Here is an 18,151-nt window from a genome sequence, read left to right on the forward strand (position 1 = left end):
TGGTGGTTATTTTGCAGAAGTTTATCATGAATAATGTAATAGGAGATGACCACGTGTCCTGTGAAATGATGTTTATTTTTACCTGTGGGTGCCTGATAAAACCATCTCCATCAACTCAAATGTGCCTCTCCAAGGAAACCTGCAAGCTAGTCTTGCATTTAGTTGCTACTGCTTTTTTTCTTTTTACTTCATATATAGAGGTTAAGATTTATATGATCTGGTCTCTATGAAGCCCAAACAAAAACATATAAAGGTGCTTACTTTCCCAAGGAAAGGAGGGAATTTGGAACTCAAAACTTATTTTAGAAAAGAATATTGGGGAAGAATTACTTGGTTCAAATTTTCAAATACTTTTCTTGAAAGAAGATATAAGTAAATCAAAACTAAAAGACCCAGAATAAACGTGTCTTATACACGTTTTTCTGCAGGCACTTGCCTATCACATATGACCTCTTATTCTATAGCCTTTTATTGTCTTAGTTCTATACTTTTCATCTTTCACTCTTATGAAGCTTAAGTACCACCTGTGATAGACTATCAGAACTGAAAGAGAAACCTGTCTCACTTTATGGAAGTTAAATGATTGACCCAAGATTACATAGTAACTAGTAGCAGAGCTACCAGCTCCCAAAAATTCTGGTGGCACTAAAACTGCTTTCCCTCAGTATAATATTCATTCTATTGTATCATCCTGAACAAAGGTGACCACTTCTTTATAAGCATTGTATGTAAATAAGGGAGAATATTTGAAGGAGAACCCTTGTTCATCTTATTTTCCATGGCATCATCTATTAGATAGTTAGAAGTGAGAAGTTCTCTGATTTAAAAGCTGTACTTGGTGGACAGATACCGTCATTTTCTTTACCCATTATCTAAACACAGACATATGCTTCCATAGCAGGAAAAGGTTTCCTTGTCATTGCATTAGTGAAACCAGTATAGTGAAATATTCCAGGATTGGGAATTGAAAGCCTGGTTCTTCCCCCTCTACCCCCCACCCCATATATGTTTTTTTTTTAATTCACTTAACTGTATGATCTTAGTCAGGTTCCTTTTTCTGCTGGACTTTCTGGGCTCCATTTTCTTAATTTAAAATTATAAGATTAAATGAACCCTCCCATTTCCTAATGTTTTCTTTTCATGTAACTGACACATGAATTGAATAATTAAATCTTTCAAGTTGGAGAGCAGAGTCACTGTTTGGAACATCATAGGATATTAGAGGTTATCTAACCAACCAGATCTACTTGATTCATTGTGCTTAATTACAGTGACAATTGAACAAATGTTAGTGGTAGTTATTAATAGGCAGCTTGAGAAAATGAAATTGTGGGAGGAGTTGAATTCCATAAGATTATAGAGTTGATATCCATACCTTGAGTTGAATGCCCTTTTTTTTAAATGGAGAAACTGAGACCAGGGAAGTTGTGCCTTCTGTGTTCACTTTGATAAAAAAGAAATGGCAGGGCTGGTATTGGAAGGTAGATCCTCTAACCTCCAAGTTGTATGTTCTTTTACAATATCATTGTTCTTCTGTGCCCATCCTTTTTTTTCTTCTTTTGTGACATTTATGATGTGACAATATTTAGACTTCAGTTTCTGTCATGAATTTACTCTTTATCTAGGATATTTAATTGAAAAAAAATCACAGAATTCTTAGAGTTGGAAGAGACCTTACAGCTCACCTAGTGCAACAGGACACTTCAGTCCTCAGCTGAGAATTTTCTGTAGAACATCCCCAACAAATGAGTATATAAATAGGATTAGTGATTTATTTGTAAGTCTTATCAGTATTTAAAAGTGTAGGTGTGAAGTTATCATAGATCTCTGCTTTTTGATATTAGCATAGAATGAATGGATAATAAACTGAAATAAAGATAGTTTTAAAAGTGCTTTAGAAATATCTTTTGATGTATAGAGAAGATTTTAAGTATATTATTATGTACTCATTTATTAACGTATTTGGTAGGAAAATTGTTAATGTGTTGAGATAGTGGGATGATAGGGTAGACAGTTAGCATGGAATAAGTCTGTGAATAGCTAAGAAATAATTTTGCGTAGTCTGTTAATCTTGAACAGAGGGATATGTTTTATAGCAAATTAGATCGAAACTGTTTTGTTAATTTGGGGGTGGATCTGAACCTGACATTTTCTCATTGGGATCTCAGCATGGAAACTACCAAGTGTATATCCATAACTTATATCCTAAGAGAGTTGCTTGCAGTTCTGAAATTTTAAGTAGCTTGCTCATGCCCACAAATCTAGTATGTGTCAGTGGCAGAATTTAAACACTTTCTCTTCCTGATTTTGAGACCAGCCTTCTGCATTCCATTGCTCAGCCTCCCCCTGGGGCATCTCTGTTGGTCATTATAAGATCACAGGTGACTTCAGAAAGTTTCATTATTCTTCTTCAGCACCATATCAGCATTGCTTAACATTTAAGCTTCCGAGTTATTTTAATTTGTCCTCAAAATGAAAGTCCCTGAATCGCCCTTGATTATTTTATGTTAATTGCTTTCTGGACCTTTTATTAATCTATTACATTTTTATATTAAACAGAAATGCATGCACTATTATATTTTGGTTGCATTATAGTGTTTTACAAAGTCAGTCATAACGGGCATATTTGTTGAGTTCATATATGGAGGGTAACAACAGGGATACTAAATGGAATTAAAGGCAAATCTGTGCTTAGGGAGTAGATAATGAAAGTTTTTGTGTTCAAGAAGCATATAATTTAGTAAAGTCATATAATCTAAAAGTTGGAAGGAGAGAAAGAAATCTTAAAAGTTATCATAATCTCATTTTTAGATGAGGAAAACTGATTCATAGAAATAAATCATTTTGCCAAAGGTCACATAGGAAGTTGGTGATACAGCCTAGACCTAGACTCAGTACTCTTTTCAGATAAAACAAACATAAATAGTTTTGAATCAACCTGCAGTGTAAGAGTGATACAAAACGCAATGGGAGGCAAGAAGAAGGAGCAGAGATAATTTCCATTGGAGTTAATCAGAGATGACTATAAGTCAAATTATATTTAAGATGGGTCTTGATACTGTTTCCACAGGCAGAATTTAGACAGAATATTCAAGTAGAGGGAATAGTTTGAGCAAAAGTATGGAAAGAGAGAAGTGTTATTTCTAGGCATGGTGAGTCCAGTTTGGTAAACCACATGAGTTTTGTGTTGGTGGGGCATTATGATGGAAAGTTAATGTGGACCCACGATGTGAAAGGCTAAGAGTCTGGATTTTATTTGAGAGGTATTGAGAAGCCATTTAAGGCTATTTTTAGGCTGGAGAGTAAAAAGAGAAAATCTATGTTAATTATTGAGAGGGAGAAGAGAAGGGGACTGGAGGCTGGGAAGCTTTTACGGTAGTCTGTAAGCAAAGTAATGCAGACATGGTAGAAGGAAAGGAAAGGTAAGAACAGTGTTTTAAAAGAAGATTTTATAGCATATAATGCTTAAAATATGATGATCTAGGAAGAATAAAAAGCGGCTCTTTGATAGTTCAAGGCTGAGTGACTAAGAGAATGGTGATTCCATTAATGGAAAAGTATAGAACTTGGGAGTACCAAGTGGGAAAGGATGACCAGGTTGGTTTTAGATGTATTCTTCCTGTATTCTCAGATGCAACATTCAGGCAGAGCTGTCCATAAGCAGTTGTGTGGAACTGTGTTTCAGAACAGTTTTCATCTTGTTTTTTTTTTTTTTCCTCTTGAAACCTAGCATACCTTGCACTCACTAGGAGCTTAATGAATAATCATTGAGTTGGATTGAGTAGCTTATGCCTAGAAATGAAGTAGGGTATTAAGGAAAGCTAAAGACAATGGAAACTCTGTGTGTGTGTGTGTGTGTGTGTGTGTGTGTGTGTGTGTGTGTGTGTGTGTTTTATCCATATTGAGGGGGAAAAGAGGTGGATCAGAGATCAAACAAGTTACAGTAGGACTAATGTAACTGAAAACAGAAAGAAGCCAGAGTTGTCCAGTTACTATTTTGCTTATATTTTTTGCTGCCCACCCAAAGACTGGGAAGGATAGAATAAATGTGGCTAATAATACTCAAGATCATGATCTTGAGTTTTAATGAGAACAGCTTGCTGCTCTTTGCTTGGTTCAGGTGCACTGAGTTCTTAGGTGCTACCAGGATTAAGAGGTGATTGCTGAGACTAAGGAGGGAGGTTGAGACAAGAAGATGCTTTCTGTTTCTGTATTAGAAATAAATTTATTCAGCACCTGCTTACGTACTAGGTGCTGTGGTTGATCTTGTCCTCCAGAAGTGTACAGTCTTGTCAGGTTTATTAGACATGGAAAAAAGTTTGCAATTAAATCAGTAATGTCATTGAAGACATTTAGGTACTAAAATAGAAAGTACACTATTTAATCTGTTTTGTAAGAGTATGTATGAAGGAAAAGCCAGTGCCTTTATCTGCCTCAAGAAAATAATTTTTAGACATTAAGTTAGGTGTATTTACCGCCTTTGAAAATAATAGTCCATATCTTAACCTCCTTTGTTCCTAGTTGTTAGTAAAGCAAATGCTTTCTTTATCATTTCATGCTTTCTAATCACAGTGAGAGATTTCATGGGTTTTGATAGTAGTTCAAAAATGGTCTTTAAAAGTAGTAATACAATATGATTGTATGATGATGATGAGCATCTCCTGTTTTATCCATTGGTCAATGTTTATTAGGAACCAATACTTGATAACAAATTATCACTTAGATTGCACTTTCTTGATTAGGTCACTGTTGCCACCACACAAACAGTAGGAATTTTGCTTTGTGGTTTTCATTACCTTACACAGGGGGGCATTTTCCTTAGAATGCAGCTGATTTTATTTCCCATATTGTTCAACTAAATTGTCCATCGTTAATAAACATATATAATATGCCATAATATAGTCATTAATTATAATCAGCTTAGTGACTATGATTCCAGACAAATAATCTTAATGATTTCTTTAATATAATAAAACTGTTTTAAGTATCCTGAAGGATTCCTTCCCTGCCCACCTCCTCCTCTTCCCCCATGTAAGTTTAAAAAAGATTTTTTCAGTGAAGTCTAGGTTTTTTATACTGGGATTTTTAGAGGAGAGAGAATAGTAGTGAAAGGAGAGAAACTTAAATGTTTGGAAGTGGAAAGGGATATTATCCTTATTCCTCTGGATATGCAATTTAATTACATTATTAAATGTCATAAATAAATAAGATTGATCATGGATTTAGAGTTTAGAAAGAGTTAGAAGGGACTGTTAGTGGTTATCCATTTCAACCTCATTATTTTATAGCTGATGTGGCCTTCTTGTTCTTGATATAAAAAGTTGTTTAAGTGTGAATGGATAAATGTTTTGATGATGATAGTCATATCTTTCTGTTTAGCCACCTCGGACATCACACCCTGTGGTGAAGTTTTCTTGTACTGACTGTGAACCAATGGTTATTGATAAACTGCCTTTTGACAAATATGAATTAGAACCTTCACCTCTGACTCAGTTTATCCTGGAAAGGAAATCCCCTCAAACCTGTTGGCAGGTAAGCTAAACATTATAGTGATTTAGAAATAAATGATAAATTTTTAAAATTTTTTAATTGATGAATCATTAGTAGCAATTTAAATTCAATGTTTATCAGTTTTACCAAGTTTTTATGACTCTTTTAACAGGTATATGTGAGCAATAGTGCAAAATATAGTGAACTTGGTCATCCTTTTGGTTACTTGAAAGCTAGTACAGCATTGAATTGTGTCAATTTATTTGTGATGCCTTATAATTATCCAGTCCTCCTTCCTCTTTTAGGTGAGTAACACTGGTACAATTTTCTATATTTCAGTGTATGAAAAAATAATTTTTGAAAAACGAATGTTTAGTTACTTCTATTAGTAATTTTTCTTCTAACGTCAACCTTTCATCATCTTTTTGAAGTACATACATTACTGAAAATGTGTTAATCAAAGGAAGTCCATAATAATTGCTTGTATCTTTATGAAATGAAAAGGTTTATATGTATGTATACATAGATGTATGTACTTTAATTTGAAAATATTTTTTCTTTGCATGCATTTAGCTGCCTTATTTTCTCTCTGACAGGTATTAAAAATCAGTATTTTTTCACCCAAAATAATGATACAGTAAACATTCAAAATTGTTGACTTCTTAGGTACCTCTAATATTGATGCTAAGCAGCACAACTATTAGAGGTGACCCCCTTGTACTCCTACCATCATCTCAGGCTAAATAATGGTGGTAACAGCACTGGTATCTATATATTCTGTGGTGAACCCTCTCCCTCATATTGGTAACTCCTGGGATCTGTTATATCTAGATCTTCAGTATTTAGGTGATGGGTTTTCACTGTATTTTTATAACCCTACTTTGCTTTTCACAAAATTTCATTTGAAACCTTAGTTTATGGTTATTCAGAATTTTCTCCCATATTTCAGTCTGCATTTGAAATGTCTTTCCAAGAGAAAAGACTAGAAATCAGGAATTTCATTGAATCTTGACTGGTTCAGACATATTTATATCTAACTTAACTTTTTACAAACCTAAAGGGTACATATGCTTTTAAAATAATAAATTTGAAGCTGGCGTTTGTATTTCTAAATACTGAATGGTGGCGGTTTTCTGTGTGTTACACGTTTTTAGATGACTTGTTCAAGGTGCATAAAGCAAAGCCAACAATAAAGTGGAGACAGTCGTTTGAAAGCTATTTGAAGACCATGCCTCCCTACTATCTGGGGGTAAGATCATGAACGCTTCTTTTTAAAATAGAGAGTCAATTAGATATTTAATGGTTTGTTTCAGATATTATAACAAGTTTATCCTTTTGAGTTGATCACTTTGTACTGTCATGTTTAGATAACCATTGTGTAGTAATTGCAAAGGAGAGTATTCAGAAATTTGCAGCAAATTGATGCATAGACTTGGGGCCATGATCCGTGGGTTCAGCTCTTACTTAGGCTTATTACGCCACCATGCATGGTGAGCCTCAGAATTTGTCCTGCTTTCCACAGTGAGAAAAGACGGTTGGCTAATACCTTGAGAACATCTCTCAGGTGAATATCAGTTTTCATAAAGCAGACTATATTTACACAAAATTGCCTTAGTTATCTAGGAAATTCCATACTGGGATTGGTGAAATGAGAGTGGAAGGCAATAAGTTGAACTTGGTTTCTTGAGTAGAAAAAATAAGGGGCCACTTAGAGCAAATAGGAATCTGTAGATTTGTATAGAATGGGAATTTAAATTCTTGTTGGCTTGAATTCTATTATATATAATTTTAGATGTGTTAAAGTTGTACCTAAATGAGCACTAGCATAAAATACTAAACATTTTATCACGGCTTTGAAAATGAATGTTGGAACTGCTCAACAGCCTGTACAAATTAGGAATTTCAGGGACAGCATACTCACAGGAAATGTGGCCATTGCACTGATCCTTCTATGGAGAAGTCAGATAGTCATTTTATTTGTACTGAGAATATTTTAGTAATACTGTCACAGAGCCTTGGATAACTACTCAAGTGAGTAGTTCAATTAAGTTTTATTCAGGTTATTTGAAACATGGATGAAGAGAAATCCACTCCAAAGTTTTAGGTACCCCAGGAGCCTCTCCCCAAATTAACATTAAACATTGCTAGATATCATTTAAAAACAACAACATAGATAGCCAGAATGCTACTGTGTAATGCCAGTGATTTTATGCTTCCACTTGGCAACTAAAATTACCCTTTTCTGATGTCATTTTATCTTTTCTTCTGATAACTCCTAGTTAAATGAGAATCTGTAACTTAGATTATAAGATAATAAGATCATAGCTCCAGAGGTAGCAGGGACCAAAGATTCATCTGGGCCATATTATAGAGGAGAGTACCAGTTCTAGAGAAATTGTGACTTGGCCAAAGTTAGAGAAGTAGGAACATGTGACAGAACTGATATTTGAAATCAAGTTTTTGGTCTCCATAGCCAACATGATTTTGACCTTGGAAAGAAACCATTGGAGATTTGAGGCTCTCTTGATAATGCATAGACCCAGCAGACACCCCCCAGTCCCAGTTGGTAGTCATTGTGTATGTTGTTTTCCTGGTTCTTCTTTATTCACGTGCCAGTTCAAAAAATCTTCCCATGTTTCTCTGAATTCTTCACCTAGTAATTGTGTCCCGTTCACATAGCATATTTTACATTGTGTAGGACTTTTCATTTTTTTGGTATGTATGTCCAGGAGTGGGATTTCTCTGTGGTTAGTTTAGTGTTTTTTCTTGCATCATTCCAAACTGTCTTCTAGAATAGTTGGATCAGTTCACAGCAAAGAAATGAAGTGTTGAAAATAGTGTTTTAAGAGTAGCTTAGTTTGAAGGTTAGAGAACCTAAAAAAGAGAATTCAGCTAAGTGTGTTGTTGCAGTTGTCTTAGAAATAAGTGTATTGAAGGACCTGTCTAGAGAGAAATGTGAGAATTGAATGAATTTGAAAAATAGAAAGGAACAGATAAGTCTGAGAAATGGAAACAGTGAGGAAGATGTCAATATGAGAGATTCTTAAGGAACATACAGTAAGATTTCTTGAAAGATTGGATAATAGGGAATCAGGGAAGGGGAAGAATCAGATATTTCAAGGTTGAGAGATAGGGAAGCTAAATGAATAGGAGTTTTGTCATCAGAAATAGTCATTGGGGATGAGAGCCTTCTGTACACATAGTGTTGAATTAACTTTTGACATGTTTATTTTGAGTTGAATGTCATCCAGGTAGAGGCATCTTGTTGGTAGTTGGAGAGAAATTGTGCAGGTGAGAGGTCAGAATTAAAGATAGAGATTTAGGAGTCAGCACAACTGACATCTAATAGCCATAAAGGAAGGAAGAATTTTTTAATGGAGAGTGAATTTGCAAACATTTATTAAGCACAAACTACTCTGTGCTAGGAACTCAAGTGCTTGTGATACAAAAAAGGGCAAAAGATACATTGAGGTGAAGATGAAAGGAAGGCTTGACATGGAACTTAGAAGATGCCTTTTTTTTCTGTGGAGGTGTCATGATGGTTCACCTTTATGTAGTTACTTAAAGGTTGAAAATGCTTTCCATACTGTCTCATTTGACCATCAAAACAACCCTTTGAAGTGGTAGTACAACTGTTCATCTTGTTTTATAGATTAGGAAACAGGCTTGGACAAGTCAAATGATTTATTCAAGGTTACATTGAACCAGTAATTGTCAGAGTCACACCTAGGTCTTATGGACCCAGCAGCATTATTCTTCTCACTGAACCCTGGTGAGGCCTAGGTGATCCCATGGAGGGGAAGATTGTAAAGGAGTGTGGTTGAGAGCTAGAGAGAGATGAATGAAAAGGATTATACTTAACAAGTTTTGTGAGCTTAGAAGTTTTTATTATTGGTAATATTCTGCCCTTCAGCCAGTATTTATTAAGTGCCTACTGTTTGCAAGTTATTGTGATAAGGCTCTGAAAAGAGAGAAGTTTAAAAAAAAAAGTAATGTGGTTTCCATTTCCCTGCGGGGTAGGAGAGAGAGGGACTGCAACATTTCTGTAGATAAATACAGGATAATTTGAAAGGATTAAGAAGAGCACTGTTATGCAAACTCCTAGTAGTAGTGGTGGTGTATTTGTCAAAAGTATCTGTTTCAAATGAGTTAACTTACAGGAGGCTAAGCGGCACAATGAATAAGGTACAGGCCTGGAGACAGGAAGACCTGAGTTCAAATGTGTCCTCATACTCTTACTAACTGTATGACCCTGGATAAGTCACTTACTCCTGTTTGTGTTAGTTTTCTCATCTGTAAAATGAATCAGAGAAGGAAATGCAGACTACTCACGAAGAGTCAGACATGACTCAAGAGTTTTTTCCCTTAGGCTTTGATGTAATGGTGTCTTTTGTTTTCGAGTACTAATAATAGTAATTCTGTGTATGTAAGTGAAACATAACTGAGAAGAGGAAAATAGGATTGATAATTTATCCTTTATAATATCTCCAGTAGTTATGCCTTTTAAATAGTTAAATGACTGTCTGATTATTTTACCTTCCTTTATTTTTGCTTTTGTAGTTCCATTTTCTTGCTTACTGTAATATTTGAGGGGGAACTGCTTTTAAGTTTTCAGACATGACTTTTTCTCATCCAGTAACTCAGTCATATAAAAGTCCTTTTAAGTCAAGATTCAGTATTGAAAGATTTCTTTTTTTTTCCTTCTTAGCCCTTGAAGAAAGCTGTTAGAATGATGGGAGCACCTAACCTTATAGCAGACAGTGTGGAATATGGACTTAGTTATAGTGTCATTTCATACCTCAAAAAATTGAGTCAACAGGTAATGTTAATAAATAGAAGTATCATTAGATAGGAAAGTACTAAAAATTTTGAACTGGGTTTTAAGACAGCGAATAAGACTGGAGCCAGTCTTACTGGTTCAGACAGCTTCATTTCACTTAAATTCAATTATCATTAGGATGACTCAGTACTTAGATCCCAAATTGAAATGAAAAGTTTTTATATTTAAGTCATTTTCAAATTTGTAAGAAAAGGAGAAGTCATTCATGGCATGTATCTTGGATATGATGATGTACATGTGGTCTGTATGCACTGAATTTATATTCTTAGGATTTTATAATTCCTTATTTGTAATCCCTTGCTTAGTTTCTTTGAGGTAGACATTGCGTATTTGATTTGAGGTTTTTGTTGGAAGTTTTATCATTTTATTAAAAGTAGTGTTATTTTCTTTTGCATATATTAAAATATGTGGGTTTTCTTTTTTCTTTTCTAAAGTTTCTTGGGCACACTAAAATAAAAAACCAACAGTAAGTTCTATCATAATGGCCATAATTCAAAGTAAATGAAGATACTGTGTCAGTGAAGTAGGGACTGAAAATAGTCAACAGATGATGCTTTATCTTACCAAATTATTAGTGTGCTATAAAATATAGTACATGCTTAGGACTTCTGACAGCTGAGAACTGGACATTTTCCGTTTGGAAATTGGCTATTGACTAAAATGCTGATGGACCACTAGGAAAAGTCAGAAGACTGTTTGTTTCTGTTTAAAAAAAAAATTCCTCTGTTTAATGCCTTTTTACTCTCTCTCTAATAATCTTGAAATGATATCACTCTTTGCTTTTTGGTATATGTCTAAAAACTTCATTGTGTGGGATAAGAATTCATGTTGGGTAAATATTGGTGAGATTTTTTTCCCCTACCTTCTCATCACTCCTGAGTGTGATTATATATTATCATGTATGGTTCAGTGACATTCTATAGCTATCATAGTGTAGTGTAGTAGCTATTTACATGGGAGTCTTAAGAAATAAAAACAAATTTTTATGTAGTGAATTCAGCTCCTCTATGTCAAATTTTACCATGCTCAGATGACTTAGAATTGTAATCCATAACTATGTGAATGAGATTTTTGTTTCTTATATATGATTTTTCATAGTGTATCACATTTTTACTGAATCTTTTACATAAGATTTAAAACTTTTTTTTATTTTTATAATCTGATTAAAATGTTTAGAATATATCATGTCAACTTCTATTTATTTTGAATTAAGGCCAAAATAGAATCTGATAGAGTCATCGGATCTGTAGGCAAAAAAGTAGTGCAGGAAACTGGAATTAAGGTCCGAAGCCGATCACACAATCTGTCAATGGCATATAGGAAAGATTTTCAACATCTGCTACAGGGAATTAATGAGGAAGTTCCTCACAGACTTCTAGACCTCAACATGAAGGAATACACTGGGTTCCAAGTTGCTTTGCTGAATAAGGTAATTGTTGTACATAATAGTACCACCTCCAATATGCTCCTTTGTTGTTCAATACAAGAAACTCTCTGTTATCTGATGTTCTGCCTATCAGAACTGTTACCAGCACTTCCACACATTTACAGTACGGTAGTACTGGTATTCATAATGGTGACCTGAGGCACTGCACAGTTCTGAAGTATTTTCTCAATTATCAAAGATTTGTATCATTTGTGTTTGAAATAATTTATTCTGCTTCTTTGAAGATTGATAATTCATGTATACCATAGAGCTCCATTAACCATGTATTTCATAAGGTGTAGTCATAGAAAGACCTTAAAGGTACTATAAAGGCCTCTGACCAGTGGTCACCCAGCCTGCTCGAGTGGTTCCATTGGTGGAAGTTTACTGCTTTAGACAACCCATTCCATTATTGTATACCTCTGATTTTTAGAACGTAGCTCCCCCTTTTGCAGGCTAAACTGGTTAACTAGAATATTCAGTTCTCTAACCATTTCACAGATAAGAGAGTTTACTGTATTTCTATTACACTTGTGAAAGTATTGATTCAAATTTTCCCTCTTAATACTTTAACCTTAGGATTTGAAGCCACAGACCTTTAGAAATGCTTATGATATACCCAGACGAAATCTTTTGGATCACTTAACAAGGATGAGATCTAATCTTTTGAAGACAACTCGTAAATATCTTAAAGGTCAAGATGAAGGTTAGAATACTGATTAATTATTTGTATTTCCTTTGTGGTTCATATAAACGTGATATCATTACTACCAAGCTTACATGAGGTTTTAGTATATTTTTCTCTGAATTAAAGACCGTTAAGTAGATGCTGTTGAGGTACATTGATACCACAGAACTCCAGTGTTTATAGGAAATTCTAGTCATGAATCCAAGGCATTCTGTCCTTTTACTAAGTAACTTTTGTTGCTTGTTTCTAGAAAATTGTGTTGATAGAAGAAAGTAGAAGAAACATGGATTTTCATAGTGAGATTTCTCATTGGACTTCAATCTATGCCACTGAATATTTATAATACTCTGAAAAGTCTGAGCAAAATTGCCATAATAGAAATTATGCCAACATATTTTACATTTTAAAGACTTTATTTCCACACGAATGATTTCAGTTGGAATTTATTCTGATGAAAGTTTGATAACTGATTATATATGTAGTCTGATGAAATTAATTTTGCAGAATTTTCTTTTTTGGTTCTATTTTGTTAGATCAAGCGCACAGTGTTCCTATAGCACAAATGGGGAATTACCAAGAGTACCTCAAGCAGATACCCTCTCCTCTTAGAGAACTTGATCCTGACCAGCCTCGAAGGCTACATACATTTGGGAACCCCTTCAAGCTAGACAAAAAGGTAACTGCTTTTTAGTCTTTCTCAATATGACTGTTTTCCAAAGTAAATTTCAACATAATTTCAGAATAACTAATTTCTGGAACATGAACCAAAAATGTTGGTAACTTTTTATTACAGAAGTTAAAACAGTAATAGTAATGAAGTAACAGTGATGCATACCTTTCGGGCAGAATGAAAATTTGATTTGATTCCCCTCATTCTTTTTTAATAAAAGGAACATGGCAATTGGGACAAAATCTGACACTGAAGATATTTTTGTTTAAAAGAAGGGAAAAAAACCCACAGACCACAATATAGCTAGTATATTTAGTACTGATTTCAGCATGAAGGGAATACCCCACTTCTATGTCCTCTGCCTCCCTACCCCCAATAACCTTTACTTTATAAAACAAAACTAAGAAGCCATGTATGTTTCATGTATTTTTAGCATGAATTTTTTAAGTAATTAGGATTCTGTATGCTTTTTCAGGAATAAATCAACTTCATTAGCATTACAGTTCTCTCTGATTTCTTTTGTAACTGTTATTTGGGAAATTTTTTAAAATTTACTTTGTATTCAGTTTTCTTTAGTTGTTTCTCAGTCTCTCTCCATGAACTAAGCATTAAAAACTTCCATTTATTTCTGCCTTCCTCATTTCCTTATATGGCATTTTGTCTATATTAGAGTAACATTTTCTAGAGTTTATGAAAATTAGGATGTTTCTAAGCAATAGACTTGAGAATTACTGGCATCCATTGTCTTAAACTAAAGTGAATTTAAAAGTATTCAGTTTTCCATTTTGTATGTGTCTCAGTTTGTTCACCTGAGGACTAAACAGATTTTTTTTTCCTGGTTGGATTATTGGATGTGTAGTAACTGATCTTATAGTTGTAAAATATGTTTTTAATTGGAACCTTGATTTTGCCAGATTGATCCATTATAAATTATGAAACAGTCTTGTTTGCATGTTGTTTTCCCCATTAAGACTGTGAGCTCCTTAAGGAAAGGAACTGTCTTTTGCCTCTTTTGTGTGTCTGTAGCATTTGGCATAAGTGCTTAATAAGTGCTCGTTTGACTGACTAATCAGTTTTACTCTTAGGGTATGATGATAGATGAAGCAGACGAATTTGTATCTGGACCTCAGAATAAACACAAACGACCTGGAGAACCAAATATGCAAGGGATCCCCAAAAGACGTCGTTGTATGTCTCCGCTTCTAAGAGGAAGGCAGCAGAGTCCTCCAATTGCGAACAATCATATTGGAGGCAAAGGGCCTCCTGTACCTACTGCACAAGCACAGCCAGATCTCATTAAGCCTCTTCCTCTTCACAAAAGTTGGTTACACTTTTTAATCCCTTTTTTCTACTCTTTTTTCCTTTTGATTCTTCTTCAGTTATTTCTTATTGTATATTAGATACAGTTGTTGAATTAGAATTCAGATATTTCTGAAGGTGATTTTTACTTGTCCACATGTGCATATTCTTTTTTCATTTCCTTAAGGATAACCTATTGAGCACTTGGATATTCATGCCACTGTTTTAGGGGATTTGACGTTTTCAAAATGTCATTTGTGACTCAAACTTATCAAAGGTTGTAATCATAGGTATATATAGATATGACTGTATAAACCTATACACATGAGAAAGTGATTCTTGTAAGATGGTGTGGTGCAGTTTAAATTTGGGAATAATAATAATAGCTAACATGTTAAAGTGCTAACATAGCACTTGAAGATGTGCAGTGCATTTTACACATATTAGAGCTTTAGCTTTGAGGTAAGGGTTTTAGAGATGAGAAAGCTTGTGCCCCAGAGAAGTGACATGACAGGCCTGGATCCTCATTAATGTATTCATGAGGCAGGATTTAAACTCAAGTCCACTTGACTCCAGGTCTAGCATTTTATCCACTGGTCCACAGAGCAGTATTATCTGGAACCAGACAGTGTGTGTGGTGGCATAGATTCTATTAAATCAGAATTCAAGCCCTGAATGGTGAGGTGGCAGTGACCTCAGAACCTGTTTCTTCCAAACCCTTCAGGTTGAGAGAAATCGAGGAATTTTTTCCAGAGTCAGGCAGTAGTATAAGCCAGAGCTAGGATTCACACTTAGGGACACTGAACCTTCTTCCTTTTCAAGCCTTTAATATCACCTCTTGTTTTCAAGTCATAATAGCTAGTAAAGTCTAATTTTTCTTCCTTGGCATGCCTGAGCATGGGCAGAATGAGAGAGACAGGTATGGCCCATCCCCTTGAGTGAGATCGATGCTAGGAGTAAACATATATTCTGCTAAGGTGAAATAATTAAAGGACTAAATAGAAAAACAAATTATGTGGGTTGTTTCTCTTTAACATGAGATAACGTACCTTATCTAAAATGTGCAATACACGGTAGAAATTAAAGACCACTGCTGCACTTATTTTTTAAAAACTATAAGCAGCACATCATGTTTGTTGATTTATAGTTGTACAGGATATCGTTTGATATGCCTTAGACGATGTTTTATAGTCTCTTGATTAAATGCATGCCATTTGGCACTGTCTTTATGATCTCTTATCTTTGTGTTTAGCTTCAGAAACCACTAATGATATGGCAGTGGATGATGTGGTTGAGAATCATGTTGCAGACCAACTGTCATCAGACATTGCACCTAATGTGATGGATTCTGAGTTTTCAACATCCTCTTCTCCAGTCAGTTTACTGGAGCGACCAACCAATCACACAGAGGCTCTTGGCCACGATCATTTAGGAACTAATGACCTTACCGTGGGTGGATTTTTAGAAAATCATGAGGAACCAAGAGATAAAGAACAGTGTGCTGAGGATAACATACCAGCGTCTTCACTCAACAAAGGGAAAAAATTGATGCATTGCAGAAGCCACGAGGAGGTCAACACTGAATTAAAAGCACAAATAATGAAGGAAATTCGAAAGCCAGGAAGAAGTATGTGCTATTACAGACATAGCTCAAATTTGAATGATTGTTTACTGTGGCCATTGAGGAGTATAATCTACTAGGGATACAGACCCAAATCTATCTCAGTATTGGCCAACTTTTCAGTCAGAGCTCAGTGACTTTCATTACCCTCTTAATTCCATTTTAACTACAGTCAGTTCTCCAGGAGTTGAAATTCCGTGCAGATATAACTGTATCAAAATTGTGATTTTTGTACTGTGTATACTTTTATTTCAGTTAATGAGCAAGCATTTATTAAGGGTTAACTGTGCTTAGGATAGTGTTTCATATCAGCTCCATTAGGGCAAAGATCCTGTGTTAATCTTTGTGTCTCCCATAGCACAATGCTATATAATGCTGTCGACATTTAATCGGTGTCTATTGAAGTTGAACACCATGATTAAGCATGAGCATAGGGATGTATTTAGTGTAGGGAAGGAAGGAAAAAGGCCTTTATTACATGCCTCCTCTGTGTCAGGCACTGTCCTGTGTACTTTACAATTATTGTCTTATTTGATCCTCCTGACAACTCTGAGAGAGAGATGATATTATGATCCTAATTTTTGTAGTTGAAGAAACTGAAGCAGAGAGGTAAATTGACCTACGCAGATTCACATGTAAATGTCTAAGGCCAGATTTGAACTCCCATCTTCTTGACTCAAGGCTCTGTCCACCACACCAAAGATGATATGTAGCTATTTAATGGAAATTATTTTAACTTTCAAATTCACTATAGTAATTTAATTCACTTATTTAGTAAGTATTTATTGAGCACCTACTATTTGTAGAGTTTGGGGAGGTACAAAAATGAATAAAATATAATTCTTGCCCTTAATGTATAATAAAATCTTTTGAAATACTCTAAATCTTTACACATAAAGTTTGAAGTAGAATTTTGAAAATCTGTTCCTACCACTCAATTTTACTTAAATTTTTTCTCTCTCTCACAAACTCGATTTTACTTAAAAATTTTTTTTTCTTAACGATCAAGAAATACTTGAGTAAAGAGTTTTATTTATATCTTATTTCAGTTGGGCTTGTATAAAGCTATCTACAAAGTTCATGGCTTTATACTTATTACTTTGATGTAGGAGCTGTCTCAAAGTATTAATGTTGTATAAATTACTTGTCCACATTTCTTTTCCTTAACCATACATATTTGGTGTGCATTATGAATAACAAATCAAAGTGTTAAACTTTTTATACAGAATTATCTTCATTTTTAGTGTCAGTATTTCTTTGTAGAATAAGCACTTACAAAAGATAATTTAGTAAATGAAAACCACTTATGCTGCTTTTCATTTTTTTTTTAAGAATATGAAAGAATCTTCACATTACTGAAGCATGTGCAAGGCAGTTTGCAAACAAAATTAATATTTTTACAGAATGTCATTAAAGAAGCATCAAGGTATGTAATTTTGGAACACAAAACTGTCAAATATAAAATGACTGTATAGTATAGGGATCGGGAACCTGCAGCCTCAAGGCCCCTAGAGGCTGCAGGTTTCCCACCCCTGGTCTAGCATTTGTAATCAAAATTCTATGAAGTATTGACTTTGGCATGTGTACACACACCCTACACATAGACCCCCAAATATGTACATCTTTTTGGTTTAATAAGCATTTCACCACATTTAAAAATAAACCTTCATACTCCTCAGAGACCATGGGATAAATGTTTTTATGTAAGCAAACATGAGAAATTTGGGCTATCTCATCTCTTCCAGTCTGTTGCTTTGTTTGTTATCTTTGTCTCTCCAGCCTTGGATTTTTCTTAGTCATTGTAGTTATAAGTATATAATATATATGTTATGTGTTCACATATAACGTATGTAATATATATTATAAATAAACCATAAATGCTAGTGATTAGACATTGAATGGAATATGTTTCTAGGTAGGGGGAACCTCTCAAAATTAAGTGGACCAATAGTGGTGCAGCTAAAATTCTGGCTAACCTGCATGCCTAAAAACAGTGGTGAGAAGAATGTAGATCAGGTTATTATGATTGATATAAGTAGTTATGTGAATTGAGATAAGTTTACATGAACAGAATAAAGTAGATATGTTAATTTCATCTAAAAATCCTTACATTTTAA

General features: G+C 34.5%; 1 protein-coding gene across 3 annotated transcripts in view; it reads left to right on the plus strand.

Moving 5' to 3' along the window:
* The window catches only part of INTS6 (integrator complex subunit 6), an 85,334-nt gene that overhangs the window by 65,565 nt on the left and 1,618 nt on the right, over positions 1–18,151 (plus strand). For 2 of the 3 annotated variants that reach the window (XM_072610485.1, XM_072610487.1), the window contains 10 exons: positions 5,380–5,532; positions 5,663–5,795; positions 6,645–6,739; positions 10,199–10,309; positions 11,544–11,759; positions 12,336–12,462; positions 12,978–13,120; positions 14,200–14,434; positions 15,666–16,040; positions 17,367–17,460. In XM_072610485.1, the coding sequence (XP_072466586.1) occupies positions 5,380–5,532; positions 5,663–5,795; positions 6,645–6,739; positions 10,199–10,309; positions 11,544–11,759; positions 12,336–12,462; positions 12,978–13,120; positions 14,200–14,434; positions 15,666–16,040; positions 17,367–17,460 (1,682 nt within the window). The remainder of the gene's footprint in view (positions 1–5,379; positions 5,533–5,662; positions 5,796–6,644; positions 6,740–10,198; positions 10,310–11,543; positions 11,760–12,335; positions 12,463–12,977; positions 13,121–14,199; positions 14,435–15,665; positions 16,041–17,366; positions 17,461–18,151) is intronic. The other variant, XM_072610486.1, reaches the window with a different exon arrangement.

The sequence above is a fragment of the Notamacropus eugenii genome, chromosome 5 (assembly GCF_028372415.1).
Source record: "Notamacropus eugenii isolate mMacEug1 chromosome 5, mMacEug1.pri_v2, whole genome shotgun sequence".
Taxonomy (NCBI): domain Eukaryota; kingdom Metazoa; phylum Chordata; class Mammalia; order Diprotodontia; family Macropodidae; genus Notamacropus; species Notamacropus eugenii.